The 18,957-nt window shown below is 41.4% G+C and overlaps 1 protein-coding gene across 7 annotated transcripts in view; it reads left to right on the plus strand.

The window, feature by feature from the left end:
- Positions 1-18,957, plus strand: part of PAN3 (poly(A) specific ribonuclease subunit PAN3) — a 120,409-nt gene that overhangs the window by 77,134 nt on the left and 24,318 nt on the right. For 5 of the 7 annotated variants that reach the window (XR_012158470.2, XM_073340697.2, XM_073340709.2 and 2 more), the window contains 6 exons: positions 11,286-11,533; positions 12,667-12,771; positions 13,913-13,970; positions 16,362-16,523; positions 16,852-16,968; positions 18,106-18,207. Coding sequence is in view for 6 of the 7 variants with exons in the window: in XM_073340697.2 (XP_073196798.2) it covers positions 11,286-11,533; positions 12,667-12,771; positions 13,913-13,970; positions 16,362-16,523; positions 16,852-16,968; positions 18,106-18,207 (792 nt within the window). In the remaining variant the exon portion in view is untranslated. The remainder of the gene's footprint in view (positions 1-11,285; positions 11,534-12,666; positions 12,772-13,912; positions 13,971-16,361; positions 16,524-16,851; positions 16,969-18,105; positions 18,208-18,957) is intronic. The other 2 variants (XM_073340702.2, XM_073340719.2) reach the window with 2 other exon arrangements.

Raw genomic sequence — 18,957 nt, forward strand, 5'->3', positions numbered from 1 at the left:
ATCGGAGTCCACGGGCAGGGGTGGGGTAGTGGTGGCGCCCCCCCTTCCCCCCAAATTGCATGCAGCTCAGCATAGAAGCAGCATGTCTGGGGCTCTGTCCTGGAGCGTCCATTTGATTCTTTGGTTTTCTGGTATGCTTGTCTGAGCTCCTTAAGTTTCACGCGGCACTGTGTTGCGTCCCTGATGTAGCCTCTGTCCCTCATGGCCTCTGAGATTTTTTGAAATGTTTTGGCATTTCGTCTTTTGGTGCGTAGTCCAGCGATCAGATCTAGTACCTCCCATTCGGTCCATGCTGGAGCTCTTTTTCGATTCTGGGACTGCATGGTTACCTGTGCTGATGAGCTTTGCATGGTCACCTGTGCTGATGAGCTTGCCTGGCCACACAGGACATGAGATTCAAAAGTTCCCAGGGCTTTTCCTGTACACCCGGCCAGTGCATCCGAGTTGAGTGCTGTCCAGAGCAGTCACAATGGTGCACTGTGGGATAGCTCCCAGAGGCCAATACCTTCAAATTGCGTCCACACTAACCCTAATGCGAAATGGCGATGTCAATTTCAGCACTAATCCCCTTGTTGGGGAGAAGTACAGAAATCGGTTTTAAGAACCCTTTATGTTGAAAAAATGGCTTCGTTGTGTGGACGGGTGCAGGGTTAATTCGGTTTTAATGCTGCTAAATCCGACATAAACTCGTAGTGTAGACCAGCAAAATACAATAAATGATCATCTGCTTTGGGAACTGTCTAGTGGGGGTGCTATAGGATCCTTCATGGTCCTCCTTTAACATCTCTTTTAGTAATATTTGAAGGGGGAAGCACCAGCATTGAGGGCAGAGAAATTAGAAATATGAGTAGAACATGAACACAGATTATGCCTAAATCTCGGAAAGGGATTCCATAATAAATACTTAGCAGATACCAGTGCTGAAAAAGATCTAGTCCAAGGTTTTAAAATATGAACCTAACATTAGACGTCTAGCCTCCTTATTGAGATTTCTAAGTGGCATGATGCTTCAAAAGTGCTTATCTGTCAACAACTCCTGTTGTCCATTCAAGGGGAGGTGCTTGGTGCTCCTCACCTCTGAAAATTTGGTCACTTTTGTAAGCGCCTGAATAAGAGTATAGAAGCTTGACTTTAGGTTCCTATTTTTGAAAATCTTGGTCTTAGGTCATACTGGACAGCAAGTTACAGAAAATGAACTCTGTTGTGAAATTGATAAAATAAGGAATGATTTCTGAGTAGCACACTTAGAAACAAGTTACAAACTAAGTTGCTAATGGTCTCTTTATGCCCTGTTGGAGCTTCATTTAAAATGTTGCAAACTGTTCCTTGGCATGTCATATAAGAAATATGCTCACAAATTGGAGGGAACTCAGAAAAAAGCAAAAAAAGTTAAATATGTATGGGCTGGCTTTTTTAAATCAGGGAATGTTTGTTTTTTAATGTATAGCTTAGCTGAAAAGCAACTAAGTTGTATATGTGTTGTCTGGGGGAAGAGAATATAACTTTCAAAAGGTATGTGAAGGATTTAAATGTTGAAGAATTCATTAGGATCATTCAGTGAGGTGGCATTAGGAGCAAAAGTGTTCCAGGTGGGATGAGGAAATGAACTAGCAGTGATTGCTGTTAAACTTTGAAAGAGAAGTCTCCATTGTTTGAATCGCTGAACACTAAAGTGGATAAAGCATTCTGTAGGGAACAGTCCTGCATTTGCTCATCCCTTGAGGATGGAAAAAGACGACCAAATAGATTCTTCTCTTTTTTTAAAATTTTTGATTCTGAGATTTCCCTTGCTTTAAGAAATGTAAAACAAAAACCTATTTTATATATGACATTTGAAAGAATTTGTTCCCAAAATGGTATAAATGTCCCTTGAAATCTGCATTTATTTACTCAGTCTTTATCAACACTGGATGAAGAAAACCTCTGCAACTGATTTTTTAAGCAAAACCATTGAGAATGTAGTGACAGCCAAAATCAAACAGATCACATTTGTCAATTCCTGGCTGCTTCACAACTTCTGTACTGGTGTGCGCCATGGAGACAAGACTAATAGAGCTTCAAGGTTACCTACTCATGACTACATCATGATGCAGGCTACATCTTAGCACCTACACTACTTGATCTCTGCAGCTTTCAACATAGGCAGTGGTGAGCTGGAGCCGGTTCGCACCAGTTCACTAGAACCGGTTGTTAAATGTAGAAGCTCTTTTAGAACTGGTTGTCCCGTGAGGATACCAGTTGTCCCGGTTCTAAAAGGGCTTCTAAATTTAACAACTGGCCAAAAGTGGCACCTTTAGGCTCTGACTCCGTGGGTGTTCCGGGGCTGGAGCACCCACAGGGAAAATTTGGTGGGTGCAGAGCACCCACCGGCAGTACCCCGCCCTGCCCTGTGCTCGGCCTCAACTCACCTCTGCTCCACCTCCTCCCCTGAACGTGCCGCCCTGTTCTGCCCTCCCCGGACCCCCCCCCCCCCCCAGCTTCCCGCGAATCAGCTGTTGGCACGGGAAGCCTGGGAGGGCTGAGAAGCAAGCGGCGGCTTCGCGCTCAGGCCCAGGGAGGAGGAGCGGAGGTGAGCTGGGGTGGCGGGGCGTGAGGAGGGCAGCCCACGCCGCAGCAGGTAACCCGTGGGGGGGGCGCAGGGGAACCACTCCTCATGGGACAGGAGTCCTGGGGGGCAGGGGTGGGCCACGACCCCCTCGCGGGGTGAGGAGGGAACCAGTTGTTAAGATTTTGACAGCTCATCACTGAACATAGATGCTGAAATGTAGTGCCACAAAATGCATGTAGCTGGAGAAAACTGCTGAACTGCAATGGTTCCAGTTATTCCTCCCCAGTGGGACCTAGAAAATGATGAGCAGCTGCTGTTCTTCATAAACTCTCCCCTGCAGAGTTCCACAAGTAAATATCCTGGACCAGCCTTCTTTTCAGAGTCTACATGAGGCGACTTAGAGTTGGTAATATGCCACAGACCCCGTTGCCTCCAGTATGTTCATGACACTCGGCTGTATAGCTCATTTCCGGAGGCAACCAATGCCATCACAAAGATGTCAGAGATCAGTAGCTGGGTGGAGAACAGCTGGTTCAAACTCATTCTGGACAAGACCAAAATGATGCTGGTCAGAAAGGGGAAGTGCTTTGAAGAATTAGCCAGGATGTTATCCTCCCCTTCACTGAAGGCTTTTTTCAATTCATCAAAGTGGTGCAACGTGTCATAGCCCTGTTCTGACTCTTCACTAAGCCTAGATGAACCACATAGCATCAGTTGTGAAAATCTTCTTTCACTTCTAGCTTGCTTAAAATAATGTTGCTCAGACAAGAATCTGGCCAGTGATTGATGCATTTGTCATCTCCAGTCTAAATTTCTGCAACTTCCTCTTTCTGGGGCTGAAGGTGAAAACAATGTAGAGGCTTCCAGCTCAAGCAGAATGTAGCAGCCTGCCTTTCAATGAGCCAGGCCTCTGCAAATACCTCACCCCGTGCTCCAGTTTCTCCACTGTTTTCCAATCTGGTTTTGTTGACAGTTCAAGACCCGTGATCTTCAAAGCCATCAAATGGGTAAGAACCAGGACCTTGAACTGACAACAGAACCATGTTCAGTGCTAGTAGGGGAAACGCAGAGGTGATGTGCTCGCAGTAGCCTGTTCTGTTGAAACTGTCTCTCCATCCTTGACCTACCAAGACAACTGAACACCTCTGAGGAAATGAAATGTACAGAGCCCAAGATTAAGGGTATGTTTATACTGCACTCAGGAGAGGTGATTCCAGCTTGCATAGGTGTACCTGAGTTAGGCTTTGATCAAGTAACAATAGCAGTGTAGCTGCAGGGGCACTGGTACAGGCTTGCCTCCTGAGTACAACCGTGCCTAGGACCCTGGGTACATAACTCATGCAGCTAGTCCATGCTGCCATCCATGGTGCAGCAGCTATTCTGCTGTTTGGTCTATCTGGATCAGAGGTAGGCAACTATGGCCCACAGGCCACATCCGGCCTGCGGGACCATCCTACCCAGCCCCTGAGCTCCTGGCCCGGGACGTTAGCCTCCAGCCCCTCCTCCGCTGTTCCCCCTCCTCCCGCAGCCTCAGCTCACTGCTCCACCAGCACAATGCTCTGGGTGGCAGAGCAGCAAGCTCCTGGGGCAGCGCAGCTGCAGAGCCTGGCCTAACCCGGTGCTCTGTGCTGCCTGGCTGCCTGTCCTGATGCAGCTGCGACGCCAGTCACAGGTGCTCCAGGCAGCACGGTAAGGAGGCAAGGAGCAGGGGGTTGGACAGAGGGGCAGGGGAGTTCGCAGGGCGGGACGGTCAGGGGGCGGGGGTGTATATAGGGGGCGGGACGGTCAGGGGCGGGGGTGTGGATAGGGGGCGGGATGGGCAGGGAGCAGGGTGATTGAATGGGGGCAGTCAGGAAGGAGGAGGGGGTTGTATGGGCAGCAGGGGGCCATCAGGGAACAGGGAGGGGTGGATGGGGCAGGAGTCCCCAGGGGACAGGGGGGCTGTCAGGGAGCGAGAAGTGAGGGGGAGGAGTGGGGAGTTGGATAGGGAGCGGGGGGTTGGGCCATGCCTCGCTGTTTGGGGAGGCACAGCCTCCCCTAACCGGCCCTCCATACAATTTCAGAAACCCAATGTGGCCCTCAGGCCAAAAAGTTTGCCTTACCCAAGCTAGCTTTTATCTAGATCAGGGATGTCCACATAAGTTGCAGTGTGGGACAGCAGGAGAAAGTGTTCTCTGTTGAAGGGGTTTGACTGTGGGCTGAGCTCTGAAAGGAGGTCAGATTAATCTCTCTTGACCACCTGTAAGGTATGATGCCACACCCTACAGTTTGAGAGCTTTCCGAACATACCAGAAGGGTACAGGTGAGGGAGAAGAAAAGAAAGAATAAAATTATTTATATTCCAAGCAAAACCATCTCATAGCAGGAAAGGAAGAAGAGCAGAAGACTATAAATGCACTAGGTTCCTAGTGCATGCAGATCTAATTACCTTGCACGCATTTAGCTACTGTGGTAATGGACACTGTGGGAAAACTCTCTAAGATAAAAAGAAATGTCTGCTGCAACAGCTTTAAATACAGAAAAAACCTTTTGCAAATTATTTTATTTTAAAACTTCTATAACATTCAGTAATTTAGAATATCTGTGAAGCTTTTAACAATTTTATATTTGTACAGTGTTTTTGTTTGATCTCTGGAAAAAGAAGGTGAATGCCTCAATTGCTGGACACATCACTAATGTTTTTCTTTAGCTTTAGGCTGTGGTTATGGTGAGTGCCAGTGTAAATTTGTGGACGAGAGGAAAAAAATTGGTGGAAAATCTTTTTGTGATGCTTTAAAACAATTGCACCACTTTTTAAAAGATCACGTGTTGTAGACTAGCTAAACTGCATCTGCATTATTAAGTAGTACTAATTAAAGGCTGGATTGTACAAGCATTGACTGACAAACTTCCATTGACTTCAGGGAGTTTTAGCGCCAGGTCTCAAATGAAGAATACATTAAAACCAACATTTTTTTGTCCCAGTGTATCCATATGAATTCTCAAAGTCAAAAGGCACTTTGCTTTTAATGAAAATATTTAAATGCGAACAATAGAGCTTTAAAGCATTCATCCCATGAATTATGTGAGCCTGGAGTGAATTGTAATACAAAAGGAAGATAAAATCAATATTTCATTGCCTGCTCTTTTTTTTTTACTGTTGTGGTATAAAATTAGTCTTTCTATTTAAAAAAAAAAAAAAAGTAGCTTTGTGACAAGAATATGAATGAAGAAAATGTCTCTTAATTTGAACTACTGTAACTTGGGTAGCAATTCTTTGAAACTTGTACAACTACTAATATGAGATTCAATTAAGCAAGCCAGTAAAGGCACGCTTTTCATGGCTCTAGCGTGCAAAGTTAACATTGTGCTCCACTGTCTTTTAATAAAAAGAAAAGGAGTACTTGTGGCACCTTAGAGACTAACAAATTTATTTGAGCATGAGCTTTCGTGAGCTATAGCTCACTTTAGCGGATGCATTCAGTGGTGCCACAAGTACTCCTTTTCTTTTTCCGAATACAAACTAACACGGCTGCTACTCTGAAACCTGTCTCTTAATACTAAGCAGTTGTGGGTGTAGGAGTTAATACTTGCAGAATTCCAGCTTTTTAATCAAGTACTTTGTATAAAAGTCAATGTTTAAATTTTATGGTTACAATATTTAAATATTGTCGTAGCCTTTTTTAGATTAGTATCAACAATTCAGCAATTTGTGAATATACTTTAAGTGTGCTGGCTTTTCTTTGTTCAATCCTGTCACTTCCCTTTTCTTCATTTACCACGAAACTTGGAAAATGTAAAACAATGTAAGAAGTGAAAGTTTGACAGTAACAGGCACTTTTTGATTTCATGTGTGAATATTAACTCCTACCTCATCAAGTGATGTATAGCTCCTACTTCCACTCCAGTTCACAAATCCATAAGGAACCTGTGTGGGTACTGTACTTATAAATACCAGGAAAGAGATTTAGCAGCTGAAAATAAGGGGGAGTGTTAGTAGCATGTGACCAGTCAGCTCTTTTGCAGACTTCCAGTGGTCCACTGATCAGTTTGCAAATAGTTACATTAGTCGATAGATTCTGAAATCTGTGCCTCTCACCAAGAAGTATAGGTTAGCAAAGCATACATGGATCATATTTCAAATGTGACTGATAATGAAGCCAGATAAGCTCTTTCTCACTTATGGTTTACTTCACCAGGAGACCTGACTGATGCATTTGAGTATAGTGTGTGAGAGGATGAGAGGATGATGATGGGCAGAGATGAAAATTGGAAGCTCTCTCCCCAGCTTTCTCCATTATCAGATAAGATCTGTTTCTCCCACTGAGGATGGAAAAAAAACAGCTTGACAGCAGCTTCTTCAAAGCTTGTATCTTGGTGCTCCTACCAGTTAATCACTCACAGCGCTCAGACCTTTAAACTCTCCAATAGAGGAGATGGAAATGGCTTTACTATTTTCTTACTATGGTTGGTGGCAGGTTTGTGTAAAGATCAAGGGTAGAATACGGCATTTATGAAACCTTTAGAGATTGTGCACCCCCCTAATCACATGGATGAGCGCTTACCCTGTAAATAGGTGTGATGAAGCCAGTGGTTCTAGTTATGGGAACAGAGGCTCCACAGTCTGTCTTGTTGCTTATTCAGTGCCTTTATTGTTGTTGTCAGTGTCAGTCAATGGGAAGATATGCTAACTGATTTCTATAATTCATTGTTTTTTCCTCTATCCTCTTTTCTGTTTCTTTTCTTACCTCCACATTTCCTTTCTTGCAGCACCTCCTGGTGTCTGCTTTTCCCAGCAAGCTTTATTTCTACCCTCTTTTCCATGTCACTAATTGTTGACATTAGTGTCTTAATTTAGAAAAAAAAAAAAAAAAACACCTCAGTTAAGTTAGTGATGGCCAGGGGAGTTCATACCCTTGAGTCCTAGGTTCAGACAGTCTGCATACTCACATTGGCAGCACTGCATCAGTTGCATTGCTTACATTGGGAATTTCTTTGCTACCCTGAAGGCTGGAAACATTTTTTTTTATAAATGAAAATTTAAATGATGTAAAATTTGAATTTGCAATGCAAGCCTTAAATCCATCAAATGTGCTATATATTTGACACTCCTAGCCTACTGGAATCATCCACAGAACCAAAAGCAAGTTGCAAGTCTCTTGCAACAAACAGGTCTGCTGTTCCAGCAGGATAAAAAGAAACTCTGATTTAAAAAAAAACCCCTTCCTATCTCCAATCGTTTTACTCAACATGTGCATTGGCAAAATAGACTACTATTACATTAAGGGGGCTTGATATGATAGAGTTTCCGTGTTTCCAGGCTGGATAGTCTGACCTCCAATTTATTCCTTCAAGCTGTCAGAAGTTCTTCAAAAGATACCCAAACTCCTGAAACCTAAATGCAGGGCTGAACTTCATGCGCATTTGAAATTTTGACTAATAAGCATAATACAGTATACAAAATTGTATAATGATATTACTCCCTTTCTCTTGTTTCCCTTCCCTCCTCTCTTTTGCTTTGCTAAACAAACATAACTTTCTAAACATTAGATGTATTTATTTGACTACTGCAAATGGAAATATATCTTGTTAACATTTAAAAATGGATGAAACTATACCTATAACCATAGCTGGGTGGTACATGGCTTTATTGGCCCCAGGAGAATGGTTTTGAGAAACTTGCAACAGATGTTCATAGCATACTTTAAACACAGACCCTAGACTATATTTGTACCCAAACCAGCAAGGTATACAGTACAATATAACTTTTTTTCCTGTTTACAGATATTCTATATTAAACTTCACCACATAAAGCAGTCTTAGACATTATTTCATTAAGTGGTGGCTGCTGCTTTTTCCAATCTATAATTTAATTCAATTAGTTCTTTTTCAGTAAACTCTTTGAAGCAATTACTTTGGTATAGTTTTGGATCACTCAGTAATAAATGCTTTTAATTAATACATAATCGTCAAACATTTTATGGCATAAAATAACTGAAATAGGATAGAAGAGACACACTCTAATCTTTCCTTGGTTTAAAGAATTGTGTAGTGGAATTCATAAAATTCATTCTTATTTTGTAGGCCATTATTTTATTGGCTTTCCTTCCATATTTGACTTGGTATATTGTTTCCTATTAAATCATTATCTCCTCTCCACGTTAAAGTGGGAGAAAATACAGAATCTTCGTATCTGCTCTCTTGTTAAAATTAGTTTTTAATATAATATGCAGTAATTGTTTAACCACTAGAGCGATTGAATAGTGGTTAAACAAACAATTACGGCATATTATATTAAAAGACTAATTTTAACAAGAGAGCAGATATGAAGGTTCTGTATTTTCTATATATCTATATATAAAGGATGCAAAGACAATGAACTGGTAGACTTTACCTCAGCAGTGGAGGAAAAATGCATAAGAAAATGTATTAAAGATACATATGTTTTGGAATTTGGGAAAGTTGCAAGATTGTTTCAGGGTTTTTGTGAAAGATAAGAGAAATGTCAATCTTTCTGAGGAAATCTGCCAATTTTGTTGACAGAAAGAAATAGACCTAACTTATTATGCATGTCTTTTGAGCTATCTAAAAATTCTTTGCTAGAACCAAAGCTAGAGTGCAAATTGAGCAAATAACTTTAATAGTACCATCAGAATATACTTGTTTCAGATGAAATTTTAGCCATTTTCAAAACCAAGAAAGTTTACATTATTCCACAGCGTAACATCTCTTTTAATTTTTTTTTATCAAAGTCACCAAAAGTTACATTTATATCCATTAACATATTTGGTAGGTATACAGAATTGAGACGTTGGCTGCATTTTACATGGTAGAATCTATATTCACTTTTGTAGCTAGTCATATTGATATAGGTGGTACTATGGTACAGTTTTGCAGAGAGGATATTTAAGTCTGGAAAGGCTAACTTTAGACATATTAGAAAATGTTAAAGTTGTTTCCGATGGGGAAAACTGCGTGCCTAAAGTGAGAAATATTAAAAGGAACACTATAATACCAGCCTGTCTTGTATCTAACCTGCTCACCCAGATGTGTATGTTCTATCTGTAACCCAGGGGGTTTTCTTACAAATGAGGTAGTTGGGGCCAATAGAATAAACTCCTGAAATTATTTTTGTAGGCTGACACTCACTCCTATGCTGTCTGAAAATGCTATACTATCTGAAAATGTCAAACTAATCTTGGATGAATTTTTTTAGATTCCTAATGAATTTAAGGATATTTGGGAACAGGGAATATTCATATCTTAGATCTCTGTCTGCAATATTCTTGAATGAGAAGTTGCTCAATAACTAAAGTATGAATGTAACGTAGGGTGCCCCTGTCTATTCCAGTTGCAGCACTAAAGTGCTCATCAGCCCTGAGATTCTAAAGTTGTTTATAGGACTTGGACATTAGGGTGCGGTTGAGGGCTTTGGCTGGGGGTGCAGGCTATGGGGTGGGGCCGGGGATGAGGGGTTTCGGTTGAAGGAGGGGGCTCTGGGCTGGAACCGAGTGGGGTGGAGTGTAGGAGGGGGTGCGGGCTCCAGCTGGGGGTGTGGGCTCTGGGGTGGGACCAGGGAGGAGGGCTTTGTGGTGTGGGAGGTGACTCCGGGCTGGGGCAGGAGGTTGGGGTATGGGAGGAGGTGCAGGGTCCTGGTGGCCGCTTACTGCGGCTCTCAGGAAGCGACCACCAGGTCCCTGCAGCCCCTAGGTGCATGGATGGACAGGTAGGCTCCGCGCATCATGCCTGCAGGTGCCACCCCCACAGCTGCCATTGGCAGGGAGCCTGCCTTAGCCCCAGGCCCCTGCTGCGCCACCAACTGGAGCCACCAGGGTCCCTTTTCAACCCGGAATTCTGGTCAAAAACCAGATGCCTGGCAAGTTTGGCAACCCTGTTGGATATCCAGTTACCATGGATTTTAATGCGTATTGGACATTCAGGTCCCTTGGCAGCTTTGAAAATGTCAGCCCAAATCTATACTAGTTCTCAATCTGGAAAGAGTTACCATATCGATATTTATTAGATTAATTTTCCAATCAACAAGAGATCACTTTTTATTTGGTTACCTTAGGAAAAGGAATAACTTTTCTTTAGGGACTTATTCGTCATAGTATGTAGTTCATAAGCAGTCTGTGAATTATCAGAAATATACATTTCTTAGTACTGCTTTAAATTGAAAAACTTTCCTGATTGTTTACTTGACTACCTTGTGTAAAAATTAGTGTTAATATATATTGACACATTTTCATTCCCTATATTATCTGCACACAACTAAACCAGTTCTGCCCCTACAAGCATGCCAATAACTTGGTTATTTCTTTGTCTTTGCAAGTCTCCTCTGCTCTCAGTCCCATCTCCCTGTTGACATATTGTATTCCATGTGCCATCTTAATTCCTCCTCCTACATCTAGGCCACGTGTTCTCCAGTCCCCCAGCACAACTGTCCTGGTCTCCTTTTAAAAGAAGCAAAGATTCTGGCTGTTGTGTGTCTGTCCTCTTCCTGGGAAAAATGTGTCTTCTCCAGCTGTACTGCTACTTTGTCCCCTTAATGCTTCATAAAGAAATAGTGGTGCTTATGCCTTTCTGCTCCCTGCCTTCCTGCAGAGGGAACTTGCAGCTTCCTGGCCCTTCTCACCTATCAAAATTTCATTTCACCTTGAGCAAGTTGATGAGGTAGATTTTGTTTCAAGCTTTGAGTTAGTCTTTACATTTCCACAAAGCAAAAATTTGTTGAAGAAAATTTTCTTGTCTTCTTAAGGAATGTCACTGTCTGCAGGATCTTCTCCTCTTCACTCCCCTAAAATTACTCCTCACACATCTCCTGCTCCTAGAAGAAGAAGTCATACTCCAAACCCAGCAAATTATATGGTGCCTACTAGTGCCTCTACTCCTGTTACTAATGCTGTCTCCCAGCCTCCATCTACTGGCCAGGTGATTCAGAAGGAAACTGTGGGTGGAACAACGTATTTCTACACTGATACAACTCCAGCCCCTCTCACAGGAATGGTATGTTTGTTTTGATACCCTCATAACGTTTTTGACCATATCTGAGCTTTTTCATAAAATGAAGATGTTTGAGAGATGTTTAATCTTGCTACTAATTTGTATTCTATTGCAACTTGGCACAGAAGCTGTTACTTGGACACTTTCTCTTGCCAAATCTTAATTTTGAGTGGTATTATTCAAGTGATATGAGAGCGCTATGGGGCAGTTTTTTTCCTTTGCTGTTTCTGACCTATTTCTGCACTCCTGTGCTGAATCTGTTACGTTCTGCACCACCCCCCCAAAAAGGGCGTGTTGGGACTCATGAAAAATTGAAACTAGGAGTAGGTTACTGAGTTGTTATCATGCAGATACTAAAATGCTGTGATGATGGGGGAGAGGGTAGTCACATAAGACCCTAAATAGTTGCATAATGTGGGTAATATTCAAAGGCAAACTGGAACTTACAATTTTGTGCAGAATTCTAGTAAATGGTTGACTAGAGAGGAAGTGTTCCGATGACCACTCCGAATTATGCTTTTTTGTTTTACTGAGTCTGGTATGTTATATGTACACAAGACTTCTTGATGAAATTTCCATTAATTTAAAAGTTGTAACTAAGCAGAGGAATTGTAAGGAAAGACAGTAGGAAAAATTCATGGATAATTAAAAGGGTACTGTCAACTCAAAAATCACATTGTCTGAATAGTTTAATAGTGTTAAATTTACAAGTAACACCTAAGATTATTATAACTGAAAGAGATATGAGAAAACATATCTGTATTTTGCTTGTTTCCATTTGTGTGGGCTTTTTCACACAACAGCAAGAAGAAAACATTTTTTTTTAAATCGTTAAACTCCAAGAATAATAATCTTTCATTTCTGCAAAATAAAGAGAAACTTGCATTTACAGATGGGAAAGAAGGACAGTTAGTGTTAGATGATTTAAAAATCATCTAAAGTTGCATTGGTTGTGAATGTCACATTAGAAAATTATAGAGAATGCAAGAAGTACATTCATAGCACATGTTCCATTTTGAGGATTTTGTTAAGTCAGCGGGTCAAAAAGTGCTCAGAATAAACACATATCAAAATCAGATTTTTCCAAATTCTAAAGGAAACAAGTCTTAAATAATCTTTTATTTTTTCCCTTTTAGGTATTTCCAAACTATCACATTTACCCTCCTACTGCACCTCATGTTGCTTATATGCAGCCAAAAGCAAATGCACCTTCCTTCTTCATGGCAGATGAACTCAGACAGGTAGGCTGTCATAGTGTTGAAGTAGAAATGATTCAAATATCTTAATATATTCTTAAAGAAAGTTGGGCAACCACAAACAACAAAAGGGAAATAAGCACATTAAAACCACTGAGACAGTTATCTTCATTCCAGACTTAAAAATGTAATCACGTTACAGAAATAGAGGTACCACAGAAAACAAAATTACAAGTACTTATAACTGTAATACCTTCTGCATGCCATATGTTTTTATCAAGAAAGTTTACTTGAAGAGAAATGTATTATTGTAAATCTTTTAGAATTTCTGTACATGCTAAACATTTTGTGAGGCATTGGGGTTTTATTTTAAATTTGATTAGAATACAGCTAACTGAAATTTTATTTATTTATTAACTGAAAGTTTATTTCACTAGGAGGGTGGTGAAGCACTGGAATGGGTTACCTTGGGAGGTGGTGGAATCTCCATCCTTAGGGGTTTTTAAGGCCTGGTTTGACAAACCCTTGGCTGGGATGATTTAGTTGGTGTTGGTCCTGCTTTGAGCAGGGGATTGGACTAGATGACCTCCTGAGGTCTCTTCTAACGCGAATATTCTGTGATTCTATTCTATGATTTTATGAAATGGAAGTATAATCAAGAAAATGTTGATTTTATGTGGATTTATTTATATACAGAGTATGTAGTTCTATTTCTTTAGTATATTTAAATGTATTATGAAGTTGGCTGTAAAGTTAACTGCCTCAGCATTTTCAGCATACCTGTTAGCCTTCTGGGGCAGGATACTGAGCACCCCTGGAGTTGCTCTGACTTGTTATGGTGTCTCTTGGTATTATGCCCCTGCCTTTTTCATGCTCCTTTTACAGCTCCTTTCTTCCACATGACACTTCTTTTTTTAAAAAAAGAAAAAGTCTCCATTGTAACCTCCTTCTGATGAGAAGCAGTAGTCCTGAGGCAGCCTCCCTTTTGTGCAGGTTCTACCTGTGGGGAGAGTCCATAGATTCAAGCCCTAATTTTTCCAAGCTGGTGATGTGAGTTCTCCTAAAAAGTCAACTAGCTATTCTACTATGGAAACCTGGCCCTTCCTAGGTATTATGCTGTAAATTTAGCAAAGATGATAAACTAAATTATGTTCTGTACTGTAAGGCTACATAATTTGTTCCTCAGGAGCTGATCAACCGACATTTAATAACAATGGCTCAGATTGATCAAGCAGATATCCCTGGTAAGTAACTAGAAAGTTAGTCATAATTGTCTGTGATTATTCTAAGCTAAGTCTTGTTTGCTCTCACAACCGCATAGCACTACTAACTTCGTTAAAAATAAATTTATATTAACAGCATGTTTTGACAAAACTGTTCCTGAATTTAATTTTTTATGAAGTGTATGACTTGGTCTGATTATACTAGAGCTGTTAATAACAGATGTCATTGTTTTAATACTTTGCCCCTTCAAAGTACTTTACAAACATGAGGTCTCTACTGTTCACTGTTTCTTCTGCATATTTTCTTTTCTTTATTTTAAAATTCTTTAGCTGACTGTCTGTTTTTCTGTTTAACACCATATATCTGTGCTTAAAAAGTACGCAGTTCTTAACTTCATTGAGCAGATTTCCCTTTTAGATCCTGTCCACAATCCACATTGTAACTGATTTTTGTATCCAGTAAGTGGCATGGTTGGCTCTAAGCATGGTTTGTTTTCACACATTCTATTGGGTGACTACAGCAGCTAAGGCCTACTTTTTCAAAAGTGAATATGGATGCAGATCATCAGGACAAGGACTTTTAAACCCATCAACTTGACTATGTTTCTAGCCTTCAGCTTTGGGGACTGTGGGTATGTCTACACTTAAAATGCTACAGCGGCACACCTGCAACACTTCAGTTTAGACACTACCTATGCTAACGGGAGGGGTTCTTCAGCAGTCCTTTCCTTGTTATTAAAATATCCTGACAGGCATTGGATGAAGGAATATTTAGGGTGCCACTTCACTACCAAGAAATAGGGGAACTGTTCTAGAAGCTTATCTGTATAAAATCAGACCAAGGAAGTATTTTAATGAGGAAAAACAAGTAAAATTCCACAGGTTTAGTAATAAGCATTTATTGTGATACTTTAGAGGAACTTTTTGTACTTTTGAGAAATTCTTCCTAAATAAAGGCATTCAAACAACATCCACAGTATTTGTTACTGCTCAAAGGTATTTGCTTTTTAATGAGAACTTTCTCCCTAGCATCCCCTCCCCCAGCGTCTGCTTGATACTAATGGTCCTCAGTGCTTGCGAAGTCCATCAATCTGTTGTCTTGTCCTTTTTTTGCTGCGTGTATAAATACAGGATTGACTTCACTAAATGATTTAAACAAGGGAAAATGAGTTGAGGGAGTAAAACCTTGTTTAAACTCAGTGCCTTTACTAGTTAGGCCTTATCTGCATGGAGACCCAGCAAGCCAGGGTGTAAATCTAGAGCATATTAGCCTGCCCCACGCTAACTGCATGTTTGGACCTTGCTACTGCACTCTAAAGTTTCATAGTGCATTTTGACATATGCCATTTGAAACAAGTGTATGTCAAAGCTCACTTCAGAACTTTTAGTGCACAATAGAAGGGTCCACATGGCCACTTAGTGCTCAGCAGGCTCATATGCTAAATGTTCACACCCTGGCTTGCCACTCACTAAGTCTCCATGTAGACAAGCCTTGGTAAATGTGGGTTTATGTTTAGAAGACTTTGTTTTTACAAGACACTCTCGACTGGTAAGATAGATTGTGTTTTAAAATGCTAGTTAACATGATTTTAGACAGATTTTGCACCTAGTGTAGATTGGGGAAGTTGTGTTTAAAAATGCAGTTGCTCATCATGGTCAGTCTTTTGGAGAACCTATTGTTGACCGCAGTCAGCTAACATGGTTTTTATGCAGTTTGTCCTGTCTAGGTGCAAAGTTGGGACTAAAATACAAGTGTTAGCACTTTAAATGATGCACTATAAAACACAGTCTAGCTTCCTAGTCTGGACTGTCCTCTTAGATGTCTTATTATCTGTCCTGTTCCCCTCACTCTCCAAATAAAATAGTGTATTCATTCTGAACACTGACAGTGTCTGTCTTTGCTGTTCTCTGCTGCTGTCATAACAGAAGTCAAGAGTTGACTCGGGGCTTCATATTCACAAGGCTTGTGTGGTATTGGGGATTATCCATGTCCCTTCATATCTTCATCCTCAGTAGCTGCAAGAAAGAGTAAATTTTCGAGGCAGACCAAAAGATAACAATTTGTTGGGCAGCTACCAATGTACTGCTCCCCACTATTTATGGATGAATTGGTTTAATATTAGAATGACGCTGATACTTCATGGCACACAGGGCTTTTACTTCTCTTGTTTACTTTTAGTATGGCAAGATTATTTTTCAGAAAGCAGATATATCTGTTATCCAAAAATATCTCACAAGAAACCATATTTGTGCCAAAGATAGAATTATGAATTTTTACTTTTTTTGTTGCATGTATCTCAGACACAGCACAAAGTATTGTTTGACATCTTAATAGTCAAATTTTCTTTACTACTGTAATATTGATTTTACAAATGCAATTAGTGTCTAATATATTTCTATAAACTGCTTTAGCAGTCCCTACAGAAGTTGACAGCTACCACAGCCTTTTCCCTTTAGAACCACTGCCACCACCCAATCGGATACAGAAAACAAGCAACTTTGGGTACATTACATCATGCTACAAAGCTGTAAATAGCAAAGATGATCTGCCATATTGCCTTCGGAGGATACATGGTGAGGGAAATCATAAGTTGTCATCTTTTTAAACGTCAATGCTACCTATATTTAAGCCTAAAACATTTGCACTTCTATAATACTACGCATAAATCTTAAATTGGCTTTGAAATGAATCATTCTGTTGGAATAAGAGAGCAAAGTTTGGCCTAGATAACAGTCCATAGTGTTGGAAATGAGCAAGCAAAGTTTTATATTGGTGTGCCTCTGTTGGTGGCAGCTCAGTACTTTCAGAACAGATACCAACGTTTTTTTAAACAAATCTAATGGAGCCTAAAATCACTGAATAAACGTAATTAAACTGTGTGGGTTTTTATTCTCTTCTCAGGTTTCCGTCTTGTTAACACAAAGTGCATGGTATTGGTTGACATGTGGAAAAAAATTCAACACTCAAATATTGTAACTCTGCGTGAAGTGTTTACCACTAAAGCATTTGGAGAACATTGTAAGTTTCCAGGAATTAAACTGTTGAGGTAATTTTGAGGGTATTAGGGCAGTGCTTCTCACCTTTTTGGGTTGAGGACCCATTTATAAACTTTGGCCTGTCATGACACAGAGATCTCCCAAGACGCAATGACATCCCCACTTCCACTGGTGGGAGTGGGAATTCAGAGCTAAGATTCCAGATGCTCCGCAATGGAATTGGAGGAGTGGCAGTGAGCTGACACCGCCAAAAAACAGCCCCTCCAAACCTATGGTATCAGAGGACACAGGGTGGGAGGGGGATTTGGGGACTTGGGGGTGTAGTGAAGAAGGGTTTGCAGGTTCGGAGGTGCTGGAGAAGGAGTTGGAGGGGCAGATGGGTGTGGGTGCAATGGTGGACTGAGTGAGGATATGAGCATAGTGGGGCCCGGGGACACATTCCCCACACATGGCCCTTGTGGGGCAGAGGGTAAAAGGGTGGAGTGGGGATTTGTCATCTTTGGGATAAAGTGGCAATCTGTGGGAAGGAGTTGGGGGCAGAAGGGGCTGGTGGTGCAGTCGGGGAAGTGCTGGGTAGCTGGTGGCCCTGGTGGGTGATATGATGGGGGTATTCGTCTGGTTGTGGAAGGAGGGGTACATCAGGCAGCCCAGGATGGGGAATGGAAGACAGGCAGTACACCTTCCAGTGGGGAGGGGGAGTACATCAAGTGGCCAGTAGTTACCAGAGAATGTGACCCCTACCGCTCCCTCACAGCTACTGTCTCGCAGAGCTGCCTGGGCTCAGCTGTCTACTCCGGGCATTAAGATTTCTGGACCTACAGCACCTCTTAGGTTTGGCCTGTCTCCCCTAGTGAGGGGCCAGCTGGGACAAATTTGTGCGAGTGGCATTGTGACCTGGCGCACGGAATCGCAGCTATCACACATTCAAATTTGGCCTTGCTGGCCCCCCATCGTCAGGGATGGGGGAGGGGCAACTAGGGCAAACTTGAGCAACTCTGTGCACCAGATCACAACATTCGGAGTGTGGAGCTGAGTTCAGCCAGCCCCACAACCTTTTGATGCATTCTGGCAACCCGCTTTTGGGTCGTGAGCTATGGGCTGAGAAACCCTGTATTAGAGTTAATAATTGTTGTCACTTGCACATCTTTTTATTTTTAAGCTCTTGTGTTTGCATACGATTTTCATGCTGGAGGAGAGACTATGATGAGCAGACACTTTAATGACCCTAGTGCTGATGGCTATTTCACTAAAAGGAAATGGGGTAAGGAAAATGCATTCAACTCACTTTAGAAATTATTTCAGATATCTGAGGTGTAAAGTTAGTTGGGCAGAGAAATAGGTAAGTTCAGCTTAATAATTTTTCAGTTAGTCAGATATTAGGTATATTGTAAGTACCACAGGACAATGGTCTTTACCTCTCTTTTCCTAGTTTATTTGTAAAGTTCCTAGCACCCTGTAGGTGTTATATGAAAATAAATGCATGGGAAGTATTTTAAATAATAGACTGAACCAGTTGAGCAATGATTATTTTCCTAATTTCATACAACTTCTGACTTTACATCAGCAAAAATGGAAGAAAATGCACAAGAAACTTGAGTAAGGGGGCTACAACAGACATGCCAAACCTGCAAAAAAATACGCAGAAATTGGGCTTGTTTTTGGCCTAATTGGCTTGTGAGTTGCTTGTTGGCTAGTAGCTTGCTGCTTGTTGCCCTTTTTTTTTTTTTTTTTTTTTAAATCGGCTCCTGGCAAGTAGGGGCCGGGGGGGGGAGAGAGTCAGGGGTGCACAGCAGGCCATCACAGTCCCAGACTGCACGCCAGGGAGGATCTAGTCACGTAGAATGTTGGGGTTCTTAGGGATTGGCTTGTTTTGGCCTTGTTTTTGAAATGGGATTAGCTTGGTTTTTGGCTTATTGTGAAAGTTGGGTGCTGCTTTACTGCGTGAAAGTTGGCAACTGTAGGCCACAACAACTTTTTGGCAGTATGGTCTACGAGATTGTACATGTGACTG

This window comes from Lepidochelys kempii, chromosome 1 (assembly GCF_965140285.1).
Source record: "Lepidochelys kempii isolate rLepKem1 chromosome 1, rLepKem1.hap1, whole genome shotgun sequence".
In the NCBI taxonomy this organism is placed as follows: Eukaryota; Metazoa; Chordata; order Testudines; family Cheloniidae; genus Lepidochelys; species Lepidochelys kempii.